General features: G+C 50.7%; 1 protein-coding gene across 2 annotated transcripts; it reads right to left on the reverse strand.

Annotated features, from left to right (window-relative positions):
• Nucleotides 1-136: 136 nt before the first annotated feature.
• LOC119331815 lies at nt 137-26,549 on the reverse strand. 2 transcript variants are annotated; one of them, XM_037604986.1, is made up of 13 exons: nt 26,421-26,549; nt 26,234-26,320; nt 26,013-26,146; nt 15,348-15,406; nt 15,212-15,266; nt 15,047-15,094; nt 12,839-12,841; nt 4,672-4,708; nt 1,149-1,192; nt 998-1,069; nt 858-905; nt 652-771; nt 137-422 (listed from the first exon to the last, which is right to left on the reverse strand). In XM_037604986.1, the coding sequence occupies exons 1-13, from the start codon at nt 26,467-26,469 to the stop codon at nt 342-344; spliced, it is 837 nt and encodes a 278-aa protein (XP_037460883.1). In that variant the 5' UTR covers nt 26,470-26,549; the 3' UTR covers nt 137-341. The 2 variants fall into 2 exon arrangements, with proteins under 2 accessions (XP_037460883.1, XP_037460884.1); XM_037604987.1 differs by lacking the exon at nt 12,839-12,841.

Genomic DNA, 26,549 nt, shown 5'->3' on the forward strand with positions numbered 1-26,549 from the left:
AGGTCGTCGCACACCACCTGGCAAACTGACCAATTCATCTCCGTCATTGTCCGCATCATTGTCCGCATCGTTGTGGCATCTGGCGCTATACCTGAAGTTTCTGAATCTCAGAATGACTTGTTGTGCTGTATGTTGCTGACAGGCTAAATACGATGCTATCCAAGCAGAAATCCAGAATTTTACAATTGTGTTTTCGTTACACTTGTATCTCAGGTGTGCACAGAAAAATGCCCTTGTAGATTAATACAGGTGGAAAATATAAACCGCCCAAGCGCAGCCTACGCCAGCTGTGCATATACATACTTTAAACGCACTGAACCTGTGGCAATCTGCGGCTGAGTTTATCTTACACCCATGGACTCCCCGCCTAGTTCTACATTGTACTCCAGTCCGCAACAGCATTTAATAGGATCAGAAACTCCCTGCAGAGAAAGATGTTCAGCTTCTTAAGACTGCACATGGCATCATTGAAAGTAACGCACTCCCTCCGATCCAAATTAATTGACGCAACTTTAGCACAACTTTGTACTAAAGCTGCGTCAATTAATTTGGATCGGAGGTAGTATATGTATTTCTCCATGAGAAGAAGAAAAAGGAAATCAATTAGATTAAATCATGGAGCAACCAAACTGAAAAGTATCGGTAAAACACCTTCATTTTAGTGATTTGTTCTTCAAGAGAATGGAAGTACTCGGCTTCTCCAGCTCCATCACCTTGTAGACCTTTGTATTCCTCCTCCAAGGACTTAATATCCATCTCCTGTACTGCAGCCTGCAGGCACCAGGATGAAATAACACACATGGAGAATGACTTGATAACAGAATGATGTTTACGGTTAAGAAACACACTGAACTTACAGGGAATCTAGCAGTTATGTTGCTCTCCTGCTCAAGGGTCTGCTTACACTGCAAAGTTAATAATTCTTTAGTTTAACTAAAACAGCAATTGCGACTGCTTGGCAGATCTAGGGCCATAAGAGTCTCCAGAACTAGAATACTTCGCTGATTTCTAAGAGGAGCTGTGATCCTTTTGCTTTGATATCCAGTAGCTTCTTTCCAACGTCAGATTCCTGTTTATTAGTTAGTGAGCGACACATGACAGGTTGGATGTTCCTTTGCTACAGGAGGAGAATGGGAAGCATGGAATACCTTGTCTATGCTCCCTCCTAAGTTGAGCACTTCATACCTCTTCCCTGCAATAACACAACAGATCAATATTCAGGTGAAGCTATTAGTTACAGTTTCACAATTGACAAAAATTCCTATTTATGTTATCCAATGTAACAGTTTCACAAGTTAAAAGTCAAGATGATATCTAGAATGGTGCAGACCTGATAGTAAGCTAATAGTTTAATCTCAAAATTTCAAGCAAAGTAACATCACTCAAACAGAAAACAGGTAATATAAACAGAGCCTGGTCAGTGCACGCATGTAGTTTGCTAATTGCGTCGATCAAAAGTTCTTTTTTTTACTAATTGCAGAAACCACCTCATGTAGATTGTTCAGATACTCCATATCAGCAGCACTGCTTCCATTCATCAAGAAGCTAGTACAGAGCACCTGAGATGGGACCATTATGCTTCCATGAAGTTTGCTCCTGGCATCCTGGCAGCATCCAAGATTGGAACTGACACTGACAGGTGGGGGGCATGATTACCTCACCCAGCTCATGTGTGCTTCGTAGTGCAACACAGTATCATCCTCACGTAGCTTCATGGCTGCCAAGTTTGAGGAGCCCATGCACAAAGTGTTTGTAGCTACCCCTTGTGACCTAGCTTTGCCGCTCTATGTGCACCCTTGGACAACGGCTCAATTGCACCATGTAGCTGACTCGCTGCCCCTGTGGCATCTGCCTCCTGTGTATTCCAATGACGAGACCATCAACCACTCCATCCCACTCACCTCGTCCAATCAAACCAAGTTGCCCCACGACCACACTGTGAGGCACCACTCTGAGAAAATGAGCCAAGCTTGTGTTATTTATCACCTAGTACCAGAGCAACTTAGACTCCTTAGTGCATGCTTATGGTTAGCATTGCATAGTAGTCAGTTCAAAGTGACAAAAACTTCAACACAAGTCTAAGGGTGTGTTCCCAAGAAAACATGTCTAGTGATGTGGGTTAGCACTTGAAATTAGCAAGTCGCTTATATAGCAAAAGAATGTTCCAGCCTTAAGGGTAGATATGGGCGAGTGGTAAGTAAGAGACTGGTGCAGTGACGCAGAGGCATGGTGGGGTGAAGGAATGTGCAAATCGAAAGCACAAGGCACAGGTAGCTTAGGCCCAGAATTATAGGAGATGGTACAGTCAGGATGTTGCTACTTTGATAATCAGGAAATAATGGCTACTGGCGAAAGAGAGAAAAGATGGATAAGTTAAGCTACCCCCATGAGGCATATCAAAGAATCATGCTAATGAAACCGACTCCTAGAGCTCCCCAGTGGGTTTTAATGGCTTCGCAAAGGTTTGGTAGCTAGTTTCTAAACCTTAAGGGTAATGTAGTCGGACGCCAAACGACATGGCTGTGTCAAACGTCATGGTATTAAGTAGACTTCTCCAACAACAAAGCTTTTAGTCCCAAACAAGTTGTGGTAGGCTAGAGGTGAAACCCATAAGATCTCGCAACCAACTCATGGTTCTGGCACATGGATAGCAAGCTTCCACGCACCCCTTTCCATAGCTAGTTCTCTTTCGATAATCCAGTCCTTGAGATCCCTCTTTATGGACTCCTCCCATGTCAAGTTCGGTCTACCCCGACCTCTCTTGACATTATCAGCACGCTTTAGCCGTCCGCTACGCACCAGCGCTTCTGGGGCCTGCGCTGAATATGCCCAAACCATCTCAGACGATGTTGGACAAGCTTCTCTTCAATCGGCACTACCCCAACTCTATCTCGTATATCATCATTCCGGACGCCGTCCTTCCTTGTGTGGCCACACATCCATCTCAACATACGCATCTCCGCCACACCTAACTGTTGAACATGTCGCCTTTTAGTCGGCCAATAACTCAGCGCCATACAACATTGCGGGTCAAACCGCCGCCCTATAGAACTTGCCTTCTAGCATTTGTGGCACTCTCTTGTCACAAAGAATGCCAGAAGCTTGGCGCCACTTCATCCATTCAGCTTTGATTCGATGACTCACATCATCGATATCCCTATCCTTCTGCAGCATAGACCCCAAATATCTAAAGGTGTCCTTCGAGGCACCACCTGCCCATCAAGACTAACCTCCTCCTCCACGTGCCTACTAGTACTGAAACCGCACCTCATGTACTCGGTTTTAGTTCTACTAAGTCTAAAACCTTCAGATTCCAAGGCTTGTCTCCATAGCTCTAACTTCCTATTGCCGACTATCATCGACTAGCACCACATCATCCGCAAAGAGCATACACCACGGGATATCTCCCTGTATATCCCTTGTGACCCCATCCATCACCAGAGCGAAAAGATAAGGGCTCAAAGCTGACCCCTGGTGCAGTCCTATTTTAACCGAGAAGTCATCAGTGTCGCCATCACTTGTTCGAACACTTGTCACAACATTATCATATATGTCCTTGATGAGGGTAATGTACTTTGCTGGGACTTTCTGTTTCTCCAAGGCCCACCACATGACATTCTGTGGTATCTTATCGTAGGCCTTCTCTAAGTCAATGAACACCATATGCATGTCCTTCTTTTGCTCCCTGTATCTCTCCATGAGTTGCCGTACCAAGAAAATGGATTCCGTGAGGCATGAAACCAAACTGATTTTGGTCACGCTTGTCACACTTCTTAAGCGGTGCTCAATGACTCTCTCTCATAGCTTCATTGTATGGCTCATCAGCTTAATTCCATGGTAATTAGTACAACTCTGAACATCCCCTTGTTCTTGAAGATTGGTACTAATATACTCCGTCTCCATTCTTCTGGCATCTTGTTTGCCCGAAAAATGAGGTTGAAAAGCTTAGCTAGCCATACTATAGCTATGTCTCCGAGGCCTGTCCACACCTCAATGGGGATACAATCAGGGCCATAGCCTTGCCTCCTTTCATCATTTTTAGAGCCTCCTTGACCTCCGACTCCTGGATTCGCCGCACAAAACGCCTACTGGTATCATCAAAGGAGTCATCCAGTTCAATGGTAGAGCTCTCATTCCCCCCATTGAACAGCTTGTCTAAGTGCTCCCGCCATCTATGCTTAAGCTCCTCGTCCTTCACCAGGGTGTTAGCTACGATCACCGTCAGATCGTCCAAGATGGAAGTTTCTTCACAGAATCACTGTCAGATCCTTGTTTTGCCTCTTCTACTAGTGCCCCCAACCGAACCAACAACCTATCCAACTCCATGATTCGGTTTTTGGTAGGAGCACGAGTCTCCAACTTGCATAATTCATTGACTAGCTGTGTAAAGCATTCGTAATAAAGGCATGTATGTATTTTTTAAAATCATTAAAATGTTATGTTGGAACCTTTGTTTGTCATGTGTATGAATAGTACTCATAGGTGTGGAACACAAGCTTTTCCTCGACTGGTGAAGATGGGCGCAGTTGGGTCCTGAAGAAAAACTAACCCCACGCCAGGGTAAGCTAAGTAACATGCATACAGCAAGCATATGAACTGACTCATGTCCGAAGATGGAAAGAATAATTAAAAGCCACTATTATTTGACTTTTTGTTTAGCAGAACCCGTACCTTCAAAAATGTTCTGCTTGTTCATAGGTGCTTCAACCTGCATGGGTGCATATGTTACAACGATGATCGAAACAATATATTGCCTCGCTTAACAAGAGCGTGAAACGACAAAGAGGGAGTGAATTAATAAAAATCCTTATGGTCCAACTTGCATAGTAGATGTTGGATATCAACTTACTCAATTCAAAGTGGCCTAATAACTGTCAAACATTCATGTACAACTTATGCAAGAGTTGAATTACCATGAATAAACACACCATACAAAGTTATTCTCATGCTTAAATTACTTTTACTTCGGTTAGAGGTAAGTGGTTGTTTGGTTGTCTCTAAGCTATTAGGGATAGAAAGTTTTTTTTGTTACAAGGAGACACATTTGAGCCATGACAGTTAACAACCATATCTTCTCTTCAAGCTAAGCTTATGACGAACTTGACATACAGGATCCAATGTCATTAGTTGACTAAGCGGTGACAAACTCTCTAGTTTGTTGTGTTTTGTTTTACTTCTTTTTCTTTTAGCTACAAGGACTAGAATCATGTTGGTATGCATGTATTTGTTCAAGATCATCCAATTGTTGCTTTGGCTTGTCTTTGTGTTTGCCAATTGGAAGTGACAAGAACACATAGGATTCTCTAGTCTCTATCTATGCTCATTTTACCTAAATTCTACTCCATCTATGCACTCGATCATTTGTTCTGCAAACCCTGGAAGTACTGGATGATGTTCCAAGAACTACCGACCAAGTTTCCACCTTCAAAAATTCTCTGAGGTGTTTGAAACCTCTAGTAAAATCTCTATATGAGTTATCGAATATTTATCTTTTTTGTTTGTGGATTTTAATCTTTCATCCCTGGCACTGCTTTAAACCAAAGGCTCGGTACCAGTGGTCCTTTTGTTTACGATACTATCGGACAGTGTACCGAGTACGCACCTCTACAGGTTCACTTCGATCCATATGTGCTTGTTGTGCTCAAGCTTTCCAATCGCCTCTGCCATCATCATTGTCGTTTTGCGACATTTCCATGCACTTTCTCCGTTAAATCTGCTTGACGCAATATAGTAAATCTTCCGTCATACTTGCCGTGCAACCGCCAGGGTATTTGCAGACCCTAGCCCTAATCCATGTTTAATTTTAAGACTAGATCTGCTTAGAATCTTTAGGCCAATATATTCTTCTCAAACACCCCACAATCCATGCAAGATACACTGAAAATCCATTGATTTTCATTCTGTAATTTCAAATCTTTTACACAGCCCAAAACCATCATAGTAGTACCTCTTGATACGACCGGAACAATGTTGAGCTAGCGTCCAAGATGTCACTGTTCAAAACTACTGCTCGCAATTGCCGACGCTATTTTAGCAGTGTGCCCTGCAGCTTTATAACTGCTTGGTACTACCGGCTAAATTTCTATTTGGAACTATCGGACCTTGCGGAAAACTAAAAATTGCGTCATTTTAATTTTTCCGTTACTTTCTTTGTATCCATGTGTATCTTACCTCTACTTCTCATCTATATATCATCCATAGGCATTTGTTGGTCTGCTTTGCTCATTGGTCTGCTTAGTTGTCTGCTTGCAAGATGTCTGGATCAGGATCTAACTCTAATGCTATCTACAGTGATCATATAGCCCTGGATGTTGGATCCTTTTTTTTCGAGAAAACACAGAGACTTTTGCGTTTCTTTTCATTGAGAAGGAAGAGTTGAAGTTACAATCCTCGAGAGGCACGGGTAATGAGCAATGCAAGGAAATTAATGTACATCCCAAGATCGGGGCATAGTGTCATGGAGTCCGGAAGCGCCAGCTCAGGCCCAAAGCTTTGCCTCGTCCCTTATCTTCGCAACCAGGCTGCTGACAAATGGTTGGGCACCCTCGAAGACACATTCCTTATGGTGTTTCCAAATCATCCATGTGGCGAGAAGGGCAATGGGGGTGAGGCCTTTGCGCATGGGTTTTGAGGTGTGTTGTTAAGAAGCGTGCCACCAGTCCAGGAGGGAGGCGTCATCGTTCGGCGGTGACATGCGCAGTTAGGCAAGCATCTCGTGCCAAACCTGTCTGGGAACGGGTAGCAGAGACGCAGGTGGCGCATCGACTCGGGGCTCTGGCAGCAGAGGAGGCATGAGCTGCGGTGCTGGAGGCCGCGGCGAACAAGGCAGTCCAGCACCGATCCTGGTCAGCTAGTCGGTGGAAGAAGCACACCCAAGGTGGCGTTCCTCCAAATGGCTTCCAGGAGCTGCTGCGGAGCGAGCCCTGGAAGGTGGCCTGATAGTAGGATTTCGCAGAGTGAACACCGCTCGAAGTCCACTTCCACAATAGGTGATCGGGCTTCGTGGTCAGGGTGGTGTGCCCGACGGCATACCAGCTAGATGTACTGTCCGATCTTGTAGACGCCCAGTGCGCCATGGATGTTACGAGCCCAAATGTTGGCCAAAAGTCCATCAGAGACGGTTCGTAGTTTTCGGCGGCGCTTAGCGACGCAATCGGAAGGCTACGGAGCAATCTCGCTGACTGAGCGCCCGCCGATCCACTGGTCCTCCCAAAATAAGGCGGTGCGGCCATCACCCATTGCCATCGAGGTGGAGGAAAAGAATAGAGCTCACTCCTCGGCACAGAACTGCAAGTCTAAGTTGCTACATGCTCGCTTGCTATGAGTGCGGCTCAACCAAAGCCATCGCAAGCGAAGCGCCAGCCCGGTTCGCTCTAGGTCTTGGGATGCCGAGGCCTCCAAACTCAATTGGGTGACAAGTTCGGCGCAATTGACATGGCAGTTGCCCGCTATTGGCAGCCTCGCACCCAGCCCACAGGAACCCTATCTTAATCTTCCCAAGATGCTTGATGATTTTCTTGGACGACGCAAAGACCAATAGCTGGTGTATGGGGATCGCATAGAGGACAGACTTGACTGTCGTGAGGCGCCCAGCCTTGTTCATGAGTCCTGCTTTCCAAGATGGAAGTTGTCCTTGTGTCGTATACACGAGAGGCTGCAGCTGCGCGGCAGTGGGGCGTCTCACTGTTATTGGAATTCCCAAGTGAGCGGGAGCTCAACGATTGGGCACCCCAGGAGCTAGACAACAGGTGTTGCTACGCCGATGTCACAATGGAGGGTGGCGGAGCTCTTAGCGAAGTTGATGCGGAGCTCGGAGGCGTGGCCAAATAGCTGGAGGATCTCCTTCACCACAATGACCTTAGCTGGCGATGGGTGACAACACAACACGATATCGACAGCATATAGTGAGATTGTCAGGATGGAGCGTCGCAGGTGTGGCTGATACCAAGAGAGACGACACGACTGATCAAACGCCCAAGCACATCCACGGCGAGGACAAAGAGCTATGGGGACAGCGGGTCACTTTGTCGGAGGCCGTGGCGATGCCAAATTGGCGGTCTAGGGGCACCATTGAGGATTCGCGTGCTCGCCAAAGGTAGCAGGATTGCAAGCCATTCCAGGAAGCGATCCCTGAAGCCATAGCAGCGCAATACCTCAAACAGGAACGGCCATGAGATGGAATCGAAGGCCTTCATGAGGTCAAGAATGAGGAGGACTCTGGGGGCCTTGAGCTAGTGGAGCAGGCAGGCTGATTGCTTACCAGGACAAAGTTATTGAGAATGTTGTGCCCTGGGATGAAAGCGTTCTAGTTCGAGCTAACGAGGCCATCCAACTTAGAGGCAAGGCGCAGCGAGAGTGTTTTCGCGAACTTAGCGACAAGATGGATCAGACTAATAGACCTGCAGTCAGCGAATCCGACAACATCGACGCGCTTGGGCAGCAAGGTAAGGAGCACTTGGTTGAAGCGGCAAAATCCTTGTCCGCACATGTCATAGAGCTGCTGGAAGACGTCCACAATGTCCTGCTTAACCGTGTGCCAAGAGGCACGAAGGAACTCGGGAGTAGAGCCGTCAGGGCCCGGCACCTTGCATGCAGGAAGCCGCTTTATTGCATTCCAAATCTCCTCCATGTTGCGCCACAAGGTTCAGCATGCAGTCGCGATCGACAGATGTGCCCAGTAGGCCATCGAAGTGTAAGAAAGTCGCTTCCTCCACGTCGGTGTGCTCGATGAGGACGCAATCGCGGAGGTGATGTTGTGCATCCTATTCTTCTGTCGGCAGTAGGTGCTCTGCCGGTGGAAGAATGATGTGTTTGCATCCCCATCCTTCAGTGAACGTCGCCGAATTCTGATCTGTAAGTTGGATAGGATCACCCATGCGCTCAGATTCCAGACCATGACGAACTCCGTCACCCTCATCCTCTACAATCATGGTGTGCATGATCACACATGTTGCACTTCCCACAACGTCTCTGCATCTCATATTCTTGCAGGTCCTCGAACAACTGCAAAACGGGTTTGGAGCACTCCAAATGCCCTTCTCACCCCTTCGATCAGAGTGGGCATTCGCGGTAAATCCACATGACCCACAATAGGCCTGCATAATCACCCACCTTCATATCCATCGTGCATGGCACGTTGGCCTTAGACTTTTCACTTTTTATTTGCAACTAGACATCTGCACAAGCTAAGTTCATGGCTCAATCGATTCATCTACGTTTGTCACTAGCTTCTAGTGCATGTAGCACGAAGGCCGGAGCAATACCAGAACCGAATTGATTAGAATACTCGACCAACTTTGTACAGGTTTTGCTCACGGCGAGAAGTGTCAACCAGAGATAATAATCAATCAACCGACTCCCCCATGTGTACATGTGCCAAGTTGCCCTCGCCAAAGAAAGTAATCAGCAAGTCAGCATTGATGTGTTGTGGTAAGGCAGAGCATCACCTCAGGCAGGCGTGAGCGAAGTTCAACGAATTCAGGGCACATGCAGGCTTGCGGCGCCCACAGGTCCCGCATAAAAGCTTGGTATTCTACAGCATTGCTCACATAACTTTTTCGGGCAAGTCAACGACCGCGAGGAGCTCGCAACCCATCCCACTTGCATCCTGAGTCATGACCATTTATGGTATAGTTGCACGAAGGAGCTTCTCCCGCACACAATCTTGCAAACAATGGAGACCGCCACAACACATTGATGTCATTGTGAGACCCAGGCAGCCCAAAGAGTGCCAAATCCAGAGGCCTTCTAATGCATTTGCTTCAAGAATGGTGGGCTTCTTACAATGGTCCTGATATTGTCCTTGTAGAGCATATGGGCAATTCTTCCATTGCCAATGCATGCAATCCAGGGATCTGCATACCTGGCCACCCTCTTGCTTCCTACAGTGCCAAGTACTCCGATCCAAACACCTTGATCACCGTAGTAGCAAACCTGACCATGGCTTCGAGACATGTGCTTTCGGACATCCGGAGGTACTCCGGAGGTACTCCGTGCCATAGGCAAGCATCCTTAATGTAGTCGTGCACTTCTGGTAACTAGAGAATCCAATGTTTCCAACGGCATCCTTCTTCAAGATGAAGCAGTCATCATAGGCCCGGACACTATTGTAGAGGCTATCGAACACAGTTCGCCTCATCTGGATCAACGGCAGAAATAGTGCTCGAATAGCACATCGGGAACAAAGTAGTAGTCCATCGACATCATATGCCCCGTGCCCTATTCTGATTCATCACTCTATGTCCCTTGGTTGATCCCTTGAAATTGAGAGCATGCGCCTCCGCACATTGGGCATCATCAATAACGCGAGCATCATTGTTGTTTCATCCTTGTATTCGTCCTCATTTGACAAGGACATATAAATGAACTCGGAGTAGAACTACTCATCGTCCGAATCCATTGTGTTTGCTTCAAAGTAAACAACAAAAAGTAAAATAAAAATGGCTATGGCATTTGGCCGAACACTTGTCGGACATGGTGTCCGCCATGGACACAAATGTGCAGGGACGAAGGGTACCTGGCGGCGGAACCAGCGGTGGAAGGGAGGCATAGGCATCCGAGTGTAGCGGCGGAGGACCGCCGAGGGCTGGGCGGTACAGCAACGGCGGTGGTCTCAGACTATGCGGATACAGTGCAAGCAGAGGGACGGAGTGAGAATAGCAAGGCTCCGAGTGGGGGTTTTTTGGGGGGAGGGGGGAAGGTCGGAGGGCTACATGGCGGAGGACCGGACGCCCGCAAACCTCCCCCAAGGGCCCCAACTTTGCTTCCAATTTGTGGGATTTCGGACGTCTGGACCATGCTGTGGACATTTGGTGCATGGCATTGGCCTAACGTGTCCAAACAGCGCGGTTCGGACATTTGCGGGCGTTTTGATGCATGGCGTTGGAGATGCCCTTAGGGCTACCAGAAAGAGAACCAGGACAGTTGTTGCTGCCTGTTGATGTCCCTCAAGCAGCTCAAGCCAAAGAAGATATAGATTTGGCAAACCTAGTGACTGAGGCTCCATTGTATGTTGTGCCTCCATCACACTTATTTGTTAGTCAAGGACTAAGATGGCTGCTACTTCTGTTCATGCTAATAGAGGAACAGGAAGAGGTAGATCATGAAGGAGTGTTGGTCTAGCAAAAACGCAAAATCTAAAGAATGGCTTGTTGCAGAAGCTAAAGAAAGACAAAGGCTGGCAGCTATTCAAGATGCCTTGCTGCAAGGTCAACCCATTACTACCAGTGCTAAAAAAATTCATAGAGAATGTACTTGTTGAACCAAGCTCAAGTCACTCAGTCCAAGATACAGTGCCTACAGAAGCTCAGCTAGAGGATGCGGCTCAAGTCACTCAGTCCAAGATACAGTGCCTACAGAAGCTCAGGTAGAGGATGTGGCACAAAGTTCTCCAATCACAAACACTGCTTTAGATAGTTTGACTGCACAAGATGCAAGTAAGCCCACTGCTCAAGATGATGTACATGAGCCAAGTGCTCAAGAGCATGTGGAGGACCAAGAAATTCAAAGTGATACTCAGGGTGCTTTTTTACTTCAAGCCCCTGTTTCTGAAGAGGCTCCTAGTTCTCAAGCCACTTTGTATCTGAGCCTAGTGGTCAAGATGCTCCTCAAGTTTCTATTGATGAGGAAGCAATAGCATGTGGAGAACCTAGTGTTCAAGATGCTCCTTAAGTTTCTATTGATGAGGAAGCAACATCAGCAGCTAAAGAATCTGAAGACTTGAGGATGTCTGGTACTTTGAGGAAATTCTTAACCAACATTAACCCTCAACTCAAGCTCAGATTGGTGCTGATGAAGAGCTTGCCAGAAAACTTTCAGAAGATATGGAACTTAGACAATAACCTGAGGACTTATGGATATTTAGGACTTCTCTTTGGCGATCCTTTGCAGCTCCTGCCGCCGCTGCATCCCAGGTCGGGACGCCCCACTGCTGCACGTGCTCCCGTTTCGGCCGCCCTCTGGATCGAGCTGTCTAACGCTCCAGATCGAGGCTCTCCGTCCGCTCCTCAAACAATTTTCTGGATCGGTTTGGTCCTCGATTGATCCCGTCTCGCACATGCGTCGTTCCTCGGTGCTTGGTGCTCGCGCGCTTGAAGGCGATGGTTGTCGCTTTACTTCGACACCTTTTGCGACTTCCACCGGTGCTGCTGGCCGCTCTACGTCGACTCCTCTCACGATTTCCACAAGTGGCGGTGACCGCTCTACGTCGACTCCTCTCGTGGCTTCCATGCGCGGCGGTGACCGCTCTACGTCGATTCCCCCTATGGCTTCCACATAGGACTCTCAATCGACTCTACATGCGGCTTCCACGGGTGGTGGTGACTGCTCATCATCGGCAGGTGTTTCTACCTCGACCTCTTCCGTTGTGTCCCTGTCTGCGCGTGAGATTGCGCAGATGCGATGTCTGCTTGTTGCTTGGGATTCTTCACCGACAGGTTCTGCAGGTTTCGTAACTGACTCTTCTAGCACCGAGAAACCACCTTCTACTCGTTCAGGTACATCCCCATGGATTTTTGATACTGGAGCATCTTTTCATATGACTAATGATTCTTCCACTTTGACCTCCATTCGACCTATCGAGTCTCTTGTTCGTGTTCTTACGGCTGATGGCACTCCCCTCCTTGTAGCTAGTCGAGGCACTCTTAGCACTTCTTCATTTCATGTTCCCTCTATCGCTCATGTTCCTCGACTTACAATGCAGCTCATATCTGGTGGTCAGATTGTTGACTCTAGTTGTAGGGTCATTCTCGACATTGATTCCTGTTCTGTTCAAGATCGTCGCACAGGTGCTCTGCTTGGTGCTGGCCCTTGACGCTCTGATGGTCTCTGGGAGCTTGACTGCCTTCGTATTCCCTCTGCTGCCACCGCCACCAGTCTCGCAGCCCCTGTTGCTGCATCTACCAGCTCTTTTCAGCACTGGCATCATCGTCTTGGCCATTTATGTAGTTCTCGTCTCTCAACTTCGGTTCATCACGGTGTTTTGGGGTCTGTCTCAGGTAACGCTTGGTTGGATTGTCTGGGTTGTAGGCTTGGTAAGCACATTCAACTACCCTATCATCACAGTGGGTCAGTGTCCCAACGCCCTTTTGATCTCGTTCACTATGATGTTCGGGGTCCAGCTCCCTTCGCTTCAAAGGGGGTCATCGCTACTATATCATCTTTATAGACGATTTTTCTCGATACACTTGGATCTATACACACAAAAATTGTTGCCATGGTTCATACCCAATATTCCACTCGTGTTTTTCGCGCAAATTCAGCTGGTGAGTACATCTCCCATGCGTTGCGAGGATTCCTTGTTGAGCAAGGTACTCTTACTCAGTTCTCTTGCCCTGATGCTCATGCTCAAAATGGTGTGGCTGAGCGCAAGTATCGTCATCTTCTTGAGACGGCATGTGTGATGATGAACGCCGCCTCTCTTCCGCCTCACTTCAGGGCTGAGGTTGTTACCACTTCCACCTCTCTCATCAACATTCAGCCATCTGCTGCTCTACAGGGTGGTATTCCTCTCGGGCGTCTTTCTGATCATTCTCCTGATTATTCAGTGCTTCGTTTGTTTGGTTGCGTTTGCTATGTTTTGCTTGCCCCTCTTGAACACACCAAACTGAGCGCTTAATCTGTTGAGTGTGTCTTTCTCGGATACAGTGATGGGCATAACGGCTATATTGTTGGGATCCTGTCGGTCGCCGGATGCGTATTTCCCGGGATGTGACCTTTGACGAGTCTCGTCCCTTCTACCCGCGTCCATCCTCCTTGGCCTTTTCCATGGACATCTCTTTCCTTACGTTTCTAGATACACCTCCCTCTGTGCCCGGTATTCCTACTCCTCGTCCCGCTGTCGTAGATCCGACGTCATTCTCTCCTACGGTTTCTTCTCCTCCCTCATCGCATGACTTTCCACCTTCACTGATACATTCCCCATCTCCACCTCCAGTGATTCCACCTCTTCCCTCCTTTCCTTTCCATTATACTCGTCGTCCACGTGTTGTGGGTGAGTCTACTGATGTGCCCTCTACTTCTGGTGTGTCGTCTTCCTCCTCTCAGCCGACTTATGGTCTTCGTTCTCGGCCTTGTCCCCCCCTGACCGATATTCTCCTTCTCACTATGGTCTTTTGACCGTTCTTGAGCCCACTTCTTATCGAGATGCTGTTGTTAATCCTGAATGGCAGTTTACGATGGCAGAGGAGATTGCTGCCCTTGAGCGCACCGGCACGTGGGATCTGGTTTCTCTTCCTCCCCATATTTGTCCCGTCACTTGTAAGTGGGTCTATAAGATTAAGACTCGCTCTGATAGTTCTCTTGAGCGTTATAAAACTCGTCTTGTGGCTCATGGCTTTCAGCAGGAGCATGGTCATGATTACGGTGAGACTTTTGCTCCTGTAGCCCATATGACCACCGTCCGCACACTTCTTGTTGTGGCCTCTGTTCACCACTGGTTCGTTTCTCAGCTTGATGTTAAGAATGCCTTTCTCAATGGTGAGTTGCACGAGGAAGTTTATATGCAACCACCACCTGGGTATTCGGTTCATGATGGCATGATTTGTCGTCTTCGTCGCTCTCTCTATGGCCTTTAAGCAAGCCCCCTGCGCTTGGTTTGAGTGTTTTGCCTCTGTGGTCACTGCAGCTGGTTTTTCGCCCAGTGCTCATGATCCAACGCTGTTTGTCCACCTTTCTGCTCGTGGCCGCACTCTTCTTCTATACGTCGATGACATGATCATCATTGGCGATGATTCTGAGTACCTTGCCTTTGTCAAGGCCCGACTCGGTGAGAAGTTTCTTATGTCTGATCTTGGTCCTCTTTGTTACTTTCTTGGGATTGAGGTTTCCTCCACCTCTGATGGCTTTTTTATTTCCCAAGGAAAGTGTACCCAGGATCTTCTTGCTCGTGCGGCTCTTAGTGATGAGCGTACTCTTGAGACTCCTATGGACATGGATTTCCCGAATATACAACACATAAACTAGAATAACAAGGACATGGATTTTTTACATGAAATAGTAATTATGGTAAGAAAAGAAAACAAATTCACTATGAGAATTTAAGACTTACAAATGGTTCTATTGCAACCATCTTATTCTTATCTGAATCAAGCCATCCCTACAAAGTAAAAAGTGCACGGTTTCAAGGAAATAGCACTTGTAACTAGATAATTTTACTCATGAAACATATAATTACGATCAGAAAATATCAAATAGGAACAAACTAAATACTAACCTGATGCTCTTGTAGTTTGACACTCAAAGTTTCCATTGTCTTCGTGTAAAATAATCTGCCATTAGAAAGTAATCGATTAGTCTATCTTACAATTCAGAACTCACAGCATGATCCTTTTTAGAGGTCACAGATGTACCTTTTCTGGCCGAGTTTTGCAGATGTACTTGTGATTTCCAGCTGGAGGAGGTCTAACGTCTATGTAGGATGGCAAAGATTGTAATCGAAAGCATGCATGCGGGAAAAAAATCTAGGATGAACTATGATGTTGCAACTTGCAAGATAACTAAACTCTTGAGTATATATCTCTGGACACCACGAACAAAGGGTGGGAATTGAACATTTGTGGAAAAGAAAGAAAATGCAAGAATATAAGATTCCACATAATAGAAGGATGGTCAAATTTCTGATTAACAAAGGTCTCTTCAAAGAACACCTTTATAAAGTAACACATGTCTAATATACAGTTTATGTTTAGTCCAAATGAAACAAATCTTAAATTTTGGTAAAAGAACACAAAACCAGACGACTTACAGGACATGAATTTCAATAAAAGCGATACGATAGGAACAGTTGCATTTCGTTGAAATAATCAACGTTTTTAAGGCGACGCCTTACCGCCTTAGGGAGGGGGGGCGCTTTGGCGCCTAGGCGGGCGCTTTGGACGCCTAGGCACCCAAAGCGGTCGATTTTCCAAAGCGGAGGGGGAGCGCTTCGACGCCTAGGCGTCGCCTTAAGGACGCTTTAAAAACATAGGAAATAATCAGCAGATATTTATAGCAGTATGTCATGCCAGTGCTTTGTTACCATAGCAGTTCAATGCTCATAACAAATATTAGCATATGCCAACTAACTCCTTGAGATGAAATGGAGCATGGGCCGCATCAAATAAAACGTCGCGAGTATTTTTTTTAAGAACAAGAAATTAACCTGTCAACAAATACAAAGCGAAGTAACATCAAGTATATGCTCGTTTGTATTGAGATAAAGAACAAATCCTTTTGGTCCCAAACAAGTTGGGGTAGGCTAGAGTTGAAACCCATAAGATCTTGAATCCTAGTCATGGTTCTGGCACGTGGATAGCTAACCTCCACATGTTAGAACAGGGTTGAGCTGTGTAGTTATCACATTGTATAGGGGCTTCTTTGCTTATTCCCTCGCATGTATATGTACAGTTGGCATGTTGGCCCGTTTAATAGAAGCTCACTTCATAACATGGTATAAGAGGTTAGGTTCCTCAACCGCCGCCCTCTCTTCATCAAGCCTCTCCCCTGTTCTTCCTGGCAGACCTGAGCTGATCCTGCTGTTGATAGCCACCACCGTTCTAGGCCGCTGCTTTCGCTGTCCTTCCCGGCCGGCGCCGCCATCACTACGCCGTCAGCCTCCTAGTTCTTCTTCCCCACCTTGCTGCTTCTCAGGACCAAAAGGAAGTGGTGCCCTGCACCAGACAAGAAAACTGGGTGTTTGATCCTCTGCGCCCTTTGCTGCTGCTCGTCTTGAACGACCTGCTGCTGCTCTTCTCCTCCTGGTCTGCTGCCGCCATGAAGCCCCTGCTAGAATGGCGTCCTCCGCCATGTTATGACCGGGCAGACTTATGCCCGTAGGAGGCCCACTGGGCAGGTTTAGTTAGGGGCTTAGCCCGCAAGTTACCTATTTTATTTTCATCGTGGTTATATATACTAGTTGTAAGATTCTTTGAGAATTAAGCAATAAGAATAATTCTATTGCACGGCTCCTCTGGGAGCCGGACCCTAACCCTAGCCGCCTCCTGCTCCTTGCGCCGCTGCCTCCTCCCTCGCGCACGACGGTTGTGCCGTCGACCGCGAGCTCCGCCATGTCCAGCACCCTCCTTCCCCTACAACCTTCGCCCTAAACCCGGTGGGGTCCTAGCTCCTACCAATTTGGTATCAGGTAGCTTGGGTCCGATCATGTCTGCACCACGGCCCACCCCGCCATTGTCCACCCCGCCGCTGCTGTCCACCACCGCCGCATCACCAACCCTCTCCGCCGCACCGTCCGACCTCTCCCGACCTCTCCACCGTGCCGCTCGCTCTCCCCGCAGCGCTGCACGGTTCCACCGCGGGGCGCCTCCACCGGCCAGTCGCCGCCCTTCACCGCGCCGTCTACTCCCCGACGGAGATCACCGGGGTCCTCAACGATCTCGTCACCACCGTCCAAGGGATCCGGCTATATCTGGCCGGCCCCTATGAGCCGCCGCCGCCCTTGCCGCCGGCCGCCGCGACCGGGCCAGCCGCCCTGCCGTGGTACTCGGCACCCGCGGCGCCGGTCGGGCCTCTACACTACCACTGGCCGCTGTCGGCCCCACCGCCGCCCGGGTCCGTCCCGCCTCAGCCGCCGCTGTCGGCCCCACCGCCGCCCAGCACGGGGCCCGGGTCCGCCACGCAGGGGGGCGTACCGATCCAGCAAGTACGCTTTCCGCCGTCGCCATCCCCAATCCCGGCCTGGCTGACCGAATCATCACCGCCGCCCGTCTACACGTCGGCTGGAGACCTGCCGGCGCCCACTCTGCAGTACAGCGACCCATTCGGCTCTGCGGGTCACTACACGGGTCGCGCCCATGCTGACCGGGCGCCCCAATCCTCGCTGCTCCGCACCTCCGAGCCAGTCGGCCACGACGCCCTGACCCAGACACAACCGCGGTTCGCCAAAATTGACTTCGCCACTTATGACAGCACGGAGGACCCCCTTAACTAGCTCAACCAGTGTGAGCAGTTCTTTCGCGGGCAGCTCACCCTCGCCTCGGAGCGTACCTGGCTCGCCTCTTACCACCTCCGCGGCGCGGCACAGACATGATATTACGCCCTCGAGCAGGACAAGGGCAGCATGCCCCCTTGGGAGCGCTTCCGCGAGCTCTGCCTCCTTCGTTTTGGGCCACCGATCCGCGGGAGCCGCCTGGCAGAGCTAGGCCGCCTTCCCTTCACCTCCACGGTGCAGGACTTCGCCGCCCGCTTCCAGGCCCTGGCATGCCACGCGTCGGGCGTGACGGCGCAACAGCGGGCCGACCTCTTCGTTGATGGACTTACAGATCACATCCGCGTGGACGTGGTGCTTCGGAGACCCCAGGATCTTCAGACGGCCATGTACTACACCCGCGCCTTCGAGTGTCGCGCCCAGTCCATGCAGCAGGCAGCCCTGGCTCGAGGAGGCCGCCAGGCCGCCAGGCAGCCCCCTGCGCCAGGCCGGCCACTCCCGGCCGCACCGGCGACTACCACCCTGGCCGCGACGCGGCCCTTCCGTCGTCTCTCTCAGGTGGAGCCTCGGCGCCAGGGGCTTTGCTATAACTGCGATGAGCCCTACGCGTCGGGCCATGTCTGCCCGCGCCTCTTCTACTTGGAGATGGCCGACTACATCAAGGAGGATGCCCCGGCCGACGGGCTCGACGCGCTACCGCCCTCAGCAGCTACCGAGGCCGCACCCGCGGCCGCCCCGGCGACGGCACTCGTGGTCTCGCTCCATGCGCTTGCCGACATCCGCGACGAGCGGACCATGCTCTTGCTGGTGATGATACACGGCGAGCGCCTGGTGGCCCTCTTGGATACGGGCTCCACACATAACTTCCTGCCCGAGGCTACCATGCGCCGCTTAGCGCTTTAGCCGACGGGCGGGGAGCAACTTCGGGTCACGGTGGCCAACGGCAATCGTCTCCGGTGTCATGGGCTCGCGCCGAACGTGTCCATCACCATCGGCAACGAACACTTCACCATCATGTGCGCAGGCATCGACTTGGGCTGTTTCGACTTCATCCTCGGCGTCGACTTCCTGCGCACCCTCGCTCCCATCCTCTGGGACTTCGACGCCCTGACGATGACCTTCTGGCGTCTCGTCTGCCACGTCCGATGGGAGGGCGTTGGGGGCGCCTCCCCGTCAACACCGCAACTCCAGCTGGTGGCAACCACCACCGAGGCCGAGCACCCACTGTTGGATCACCTCCTGCAGCAGCACGGCGACCTCTTCGACGAGCCCCGAGGCCTCCCGCCAGCTCGGGTGTATGATCACCGCATTCATCTCCTGCCGGGCTCGGCGCCGGTGGCAATCCGGCCATACCGCTATCCGCAGCTGCAGAAGGACGAGTTGGAGCGGTAGTGCGCGCTCATGCTCGCCACGGCCATCATCCGGATCTCCACATCACCATTCTCCACGCCGGTCCTCCTCGTCCGCAAGTCGGACGGCACGTGGCGCTTCTGCATCGACTATCGCGCCCTTAATGCCCTGATGCTTAAGGACAAGTTTCCTATCCCGGTGGTCGATGAGCTCCTGGACGAGCTACATGGGGCGCGCTTCTTCACCAAGCTTGATCTCCGGTCAGGTTACCACCAGGTGCACATGCACCCGAATGATATCGCCAAGACGGCGTTTCGGACTCATCACGGCCACTTCGAGTTCTTGGTCATGCCGTTTGGTCTCTCCAATGCACCGCCGACTTTCAGGCTCTGATGAATGACGTCCTCCGCCCCTACTTGCGTCGGTTTGTACTCGTTTTCTTTGATGATATTCTTATCTACAGCGCCTCATGGGCGGAGCACCTTCAGCACGTCGCCATCGTCTTCAACGAGCTTCGAGCGCATCATCTTCATCCTAAGCGCTCGAAGTGCTCGTTCGGGACGCCTTCCATCGCCTACCTCGGCCACGTCATCTCGGCCGAGGGGGTGGCCATGGACGCCGACAAGGTGGCGGCAGTCGCCGCCTGGCCGACCCCGCATTCACCGCGGGCTCTCTGCGGGTTTCTGGGCCTCGCGGGGTACTACCGAAAATTTATCCGGGAGTTCGGCCTCATCGCATCTCCACTCACACGCCTGCTACGTCGCGACGCCTTTGCCTGGGATGAGGAGGCGACCATGGCGTTCGAGGCCCTCAAGGGGGCCCTCACGACAGGCCCCGTCCTTCAGATGCCGGACTTCGACTGGCCGTTCGTCGTGGACTGCGACGCCTCCGATGCGGGGTTCGGTGTCGTCCTTCATCAGGGCGATGGACCCCTCGCCTTCTTCAGCAGGCCCTTCGTCGCGCGCCATCTTAAGCTCGCGGCTTATGAGCGTGAGCTCATTGGCTTGGTGCAGGCGGTGCGCCAATGGCGGCCCTATCTGTGGGGTCGGTCTTTCCGAATTCGCACGGACCACTACAGCCTCAAGTTCTTGTTGGACCAGAGGCTCTCGACCGTGCCGCAGCACCAATGGATCAGCAAGCTCTTCGGCTTCGACTTCACCGTTGAGTATCGCCCGGGCCGCCTTAACACAGTGGCCGACGCTTTGTCTCACCGCGACGCCAACCACGACACCGCCGTCGGCGACTTCGAGGGGGCGGCGCTCTGCATCCGCTCGGGGCCTACTTTCGCCCTCTTCACCGACATCCGCCGGGCGACAACGGTCGCGCCAGACGCGCTCCTCCTTCAGCAGCAGCTGGCTGCAGGTGAGCTGGAGGAGCCGTGGCGCCTCGCCGACGGGTTGCTCCTTCATGGGCGTCGGGTCTTCGTGCCAGTGCACGACGATCTACGTCACCAGGTGCTGTTGCTAGCCCACTCGGCGGGCCATGAGGGTGTGCAGAAAACCCTCCATCGGCTCCGCGCCGACTTCTACATCCCAGGTGATCGGGCCCTGGTCCGCGACTGGGTACGGTCTTGTGTGACGTGCCAGCGTAACAAGACGGAGACACTACGGCCGGCTGGTCTGCTCCAGCCCTTGGAGGTGTCGTCTCAGGTCTGGGCGGATATCTCCATGGACTTCATCGAGGGCCTCCCCAAGGTGGGCGGCAAATCGGTCATTCTCACGGTGGTCGACCGCTTCTCCAAGTATGCTCACTTCATCGCGCTCGGTCATCCCTACACGGCTGCATCCGTGGCCCGTGCCTTCTTCGACGGTATCGTCCGCCTCCACGGGTTTCCCTCTTCGATCGTCAGCGATCGGGACCCGGTGTTCACCGGACATGTCTCGCGCGATCTCTTCCGGTTGGCGGGTGTGAAGCTCCGCCTGAGCACGGCCTTCCATACTCAGACGAACGGCCAATTCGAGGTTGTTAACAAGGTGATTACAATGTATTTGTGTTGTGTCACAGGTGATCGTCCTCACGCTTGGGTGGATTGGCTCTCGTGGGCGGAGTACTGCTACAACACCTCCTATCACTCCGCCCTGCGCGCCACTCCATTTGAGGTGGTCTACAGCAGGCCGCCCCCACCCATCCTGTCGGTTGATCCGGCGACGGCTCGGACGGAGGTGGCCGGTGATCTTATGCGGCGTCGTGACGAGATGCTGGCAGAGGTCCGGCAACGCCTCCTTCAGGCCCAGCAGCTGGCCAAGCACTACTACGACGACCACCATCGCGAGGCGGAGTTCGCAGTGGGTGATTGGGTATGGCTGCGTCTCCATCACTCTACGCAGTCACTGGACCCACACGCGAAGCGCAAGCTGGGTCCTCGCTACGCCGGACCTTCTGCTGTCTTGGAGCGCATCGGGAAGGTGGCCTACCGGCTTCAGCTTCCGGCCGGCGCCCGCATCCACGACGTCTTTCATGTGGGTCTGCTGAAGCCCTTCTGTGGGGAGCCACCTGCGGCCCCTCCAGCGCTTCCTCCAACCTCCGACGGGCGCCTCCTTCCAGGACTGGAGAAGGTGGAAGGCCCAGCTACGTCGCGGGGTGTGGTACGTGTTGATTCAGTGGGCTGGACTTCTAGAGGAGGATGCTACTTGGGAGCAGTGCGACGAGTTCCACCAGCACTACCCAGTCTCCAGCTCGAGGACGAGTTGTTTGCGCAGGCGGGGAGAGATGTTATGACCGGGCAGACTTATGCCCGTAGGAGGCCCACTGGGCAGGTTTAGTTAGGGGCTTAGCCCGCAAGTTATCTATTTTATTTTCATCGTGGTTATATATACTAGTTGTAAGATTCTTTGAGAATTAAGCAATAAGAATAATTCTATTGCCCGGCTCCCAGAGGAGCCGGACCCTAACCCTAGCCGCCTCCTGCTCCTTGCGCCGCCGCCTCCTCCCTCGCGCACGACAGCGCCTTGCCGCCGGCGACCGCGAGCTCCGCCACGTCCAGCACCCTCCTTCCCCTACAACCTCCGCCCTAGACCCGGTAGGGTCCTAGCTCCTACCACACCACCACCGGTGCTGCCCTAGCCCCCCGATGTCCTGTTATCTTTGATGCACGGAACTACAAGGACTGGGTGCAGTACATCAAGCTGCACATGAGGGGCCAGCTGGTCTGGGAGCACCTCACATGTGCTCTGGCCTGTCCTCTACTGCCCACTCCTTTGGCTAAGTTGGCCTTCCCTGTTGATGCCGGTAATACCGATCAACGTGAGATGCTAGATGCCTTTGAGGAGGCCACTAAAAAGAAGAGTATCATAATCAACTTCACCTGTACAATCAATGGACAAATGATGATGCTCGAGCCTCTTCTATCTTGGTGAACGGCATGGATGTTGATCTGACCATGAATGTGGTGGCCCTTACCATCAGATGTGGGAGCGCCTCGGCGTCATTACGAATCTACGGGGGGTGGCATGTATCTCTCTAATGTTTGTCAAGAGCAACAACTACAACAGGGAGATGCTACTGTGGATGACTAGGAGATATCGGATGTGTGGTGCCAATTGGGCTATCTGGGAGCTGATGTTTGCCAGATGCAGTGTTGTGTGCAGCAACAAGCTAAGCTGGAGGTTTGTTGCCTCTACGAATTCCTCACTCGCCTCCGACCAGAGTTCGAGCAGAGTCGTGCTCAGCTATTGGCACGCCATCCTCGGCTCTCTCTGGAGGCCCTTGCTGAGGTGCGATCTGAGGAGTTACGTCTACGCAGCACGGGCTTGTTGTCGTCCTCTTAAGCAGTCCTGGCTGCGCGCGCTTCACCACTATTGCATGGTGTGCCCTCTCCTGCACTGGTGCCAGCAGCCTCCACAAGTGCTTTCTGCACCTATAGCAAGCAGGATGGTCACATGATCATGGAGTGCATCAAGAGAAAGAGACACGATCACCGTGTTGGCCATCCTCGTATGGACCCAGGAGGCTCCTCTAATTCTCGTGAGGGCTACCTTCAGAAGGTTCACCAGGAGATGCTCACCTTGCTGCGCCGCGTTGCTGCTTCTGCACCACCCTTAGGTTCTGCTAGTTCTGATGGTCAGACATCTGATCCACCACCACTCTTCGTCAGGTACATCTTTGCTCTAGATTCTTGATTCTGGGGCCTCCTTCCACATGACACCTGAAGCAGCACAAGGTTGTTGTGGAGGAACAAACCTTGCTGCTACAAAGTGTACAACACGTGTTGAAGGACCTACTTCAACGAGTTGCACTAGATATCGCTCTAGAGGTGGAAATAGGCCAATGTGGCAGCAGGAGTTCAATCCAAAACTCCTAGAGCACAAGATCTACTCAAAATCTTAGATAAGAACACCAAACTCTATTATAGGAAGTGGTGGTAAATAGTCTTGTTACAAACTAGAGGTGATGACTTCTATTTATAGGGCTTTGGGAAGCCCTCACATTTCACTTCTACTTATAGCTTAGAACACTCTAGAAAACATCACTTAAGATTCACCATTCTACTCATAGCTACTCATAGCTAGAAGACTCAAGAAAACAGTGGCTAGGTTAAGAAAAGAAAAGAAATACTAGACTAGAGTAGAAGTATCTAGAAGTAGCAAACAGATTTGACATATGTTTTTTCCCTCTATTGTTCCTCATCATTCTCCCCTGGTTGTTTGGAACTCGACCTCAAGTTAACTTCATAGAGCGCTTCTTCTGGATGGTATAGTCAAGTCGCAACATTGAATGTGTTGGATATCCCCATCTCGCTTGGAAGATCTATCACATAAGCATTATCATTTTATCTTCCTCATAATAGAGAAGGGCACATACCTTCGCTTCTAAGCTTCCCTTTAATACCTAAAAGGCAATCTTTCTTTCCAGAGGTAGACCATCACCTTACCACCAACTTGGAATGATTTCAGCCTCCTTTTGCAGTCAGCAAGTTGTTTATATTTCCGATTTTGTGCTTTCGAAACACCATGAATTTCTTCAAACAACTCAGTGTAATTATCAGCAAAGGACGATACTGAATTTGAGTTTCCCCTTGATGGTAGCTTCACGAGGTCCACCACGTGTGATGGAACTTCATCGTAGACAATGAAAAAAGAGTTATTGTAGGATTACCCAAAAAATTGTTCACCGCTTCCATTTTGTCCATCTGTTTGTGGATAGGCAGTGCTAGAAAATCTGAATGCAGTGTTGACTTGCTTCCACAAAGTGAGCCAAAATGCAGCAAGAAACTTGCTATCGCGGTTTGAGACGATGGACCTTGGAACTCCATGAAGTCTGACCACTTCTCGAAAGAATAGGTTAGCCACATGATGAGCATCTGTTGTCTTGCGACATGGCATGAAATGAGCCATTTTAGAGAATCTGTCCATGACCACAAACACAGCATCATTCCCTCGTCTTGTTCTTGGCTAACCCAAGACGAAGTCCATAGAGATATCCTCCCATGGAGCAACAGGAACAGACAAAGACATGTATAACCCTATGTTCTGGACCTAGCCCTTGCAATGTGGCACCGCTGAACAAACTTCCCAACATCTCTCTTTACTTGTGGCTCGTCTTAGTCATGGCATGCAACAAATGTTTGTGCAATGGACAGGTCGTGCTGCATCTCAAGCTTCCTGTGAACATCTTACTGAATTTCAGCATAAGAACCCAACCTTCTGGCTCAAGCACGAGCTGCTCATGGAGGGAACTGATGTCATGTGGGTCAGCACTATGTCTGCAGGTGCAAGCCGAAGCAAGACTCGGTGGCCACCATGTTATAGGAGTACAGGATTAGGTAAGTTCAAGCCTTAGGAAGTTTGATCTGAGTGCGATAGGGTTTTTTGTTACAAATAGAAGGTTTCCCCTATTGTGTTCAGGTCTAAGTCGGTTTAAAGAGTCCTTACTTTCCAAGTCATGTAAATTGCAGGATAAATAATGCCCGGGACTGGTATTGAGAGAAACAAGCAAGAAACATAAATAGAAAAGGTAGGGGTTCTCCTCTGCAGCCCTATCTCCCCTTGGCATCACGGTACCCAAAGGCAACCTTCCCCGCCCCCGTCCTCCCACCATCCACCACTATCCCTTCGGGGACTTAGGCCCTGACAGCTGAATACCAACACCTGGATTACATTTGACGATTTGACAACCCAACGGACTGGCGCTGAAGGGGAAAAAATCAATATTAGGGTATGAAAAGCAAGAAATGTATCTCAGATGGGACAAAAATTTAACCCTCGGAACAGATTTTGGAAGAGCCAACCCCCGCAAAAAGAACATCGCATTTCAGAACTACCATTTAAGACAAAATATAACTGTCCAATTGCATCACTTCTAGTCTGCCCTTTTTCTTGGCGATTGCAAGGGAAACACACTCACAACGCACCTCCTTAACACACGCTTCCAAAACAAGGATCAGCCATATCCACCAATCTCACAAAGTTCCTACAAATGCGCACAAGAATGGCAGGATATAAACCCTAGTGGGTGGAGTCCTGCCCTCCCATCTTCACGACCACAGCAAGAGGTGATTCTCCGTCTGCATTTTTTTAACGATTATGACCAACCAACTTCCTACTAATTCACAACAGCTGACGCTGTTTTCCCACTTCTACGAAAGCATGACTATTCACTCGCTAAATACCGTTCAACATAGCATTTCACGTCCTCCAACATGCCACAAAGGAGTGCCATCAAATAACTTATTACGGCTTACGTGCACATATTTCCAGGATAGCAAACTCCGCAAGAGCTACAACGAACAATCCAGGATCCTCACCTGCTTCAGCGTGGCACCCACGACCTCCAGTGAGGCGATCCTACCCTGCTTCTCAGCCATCTCCACACAGACATGCGCCCTCGCCTTGGCAAGGTGCTCGGCCTCGTTGCTCACCTGTTTCGCCTGCGCCCTCACTGCCCAAACATAAACAGCGACATCATCAACCAAGACGGCAAAATTAGCAGCGCGAATCCAGTGATAGAAACAAGAGACATTTGAACCTAAGGCGATGTCGCTGTCGTGAGCATCTATGGCCGTGCGCTGCCTCTGCTCCTCCGCTGACCGCTTCGCTGCCTCCTCTTCCAGATCTGCAGCCCAGCGACGCAACCATCGACAGCCGAGGCGGCTGGAGAGTCAGAGCGGCGGGAGCAGGGGCGGGGGAAGGGGCGGTGAGTTCGCGCGACGGACCGTTCATGTAGCTGCGTAGGGTCCTCATGTTTGCCAGGTACTCCTCCATGGCTGCCGGCCGGAGCGGTGGGTCGAGAAGGAATGTGACCTTTCTTTTGTGTGTTTGGGGTCCACCTCAGCACCCTAAAT

The sequence above is a fragment of the Triticum dicoccoides genome, chromosome 7A, assembly GCF_002162155.2.
Source record: "Triticum dicoccoides isolate Atlit2015 ecotype Zavitan chromosome 7A, WEW_v2.0, whole genome shotgun sequence".
In the NCBI taxonomy this organism is placed as follows: domain Eukaryota; kingdom Viridiplantae; phylum Streptophyta; class Magnoliopsida; order Poales; family Poaceae; genus Triticum; species Triticum dicoccoides.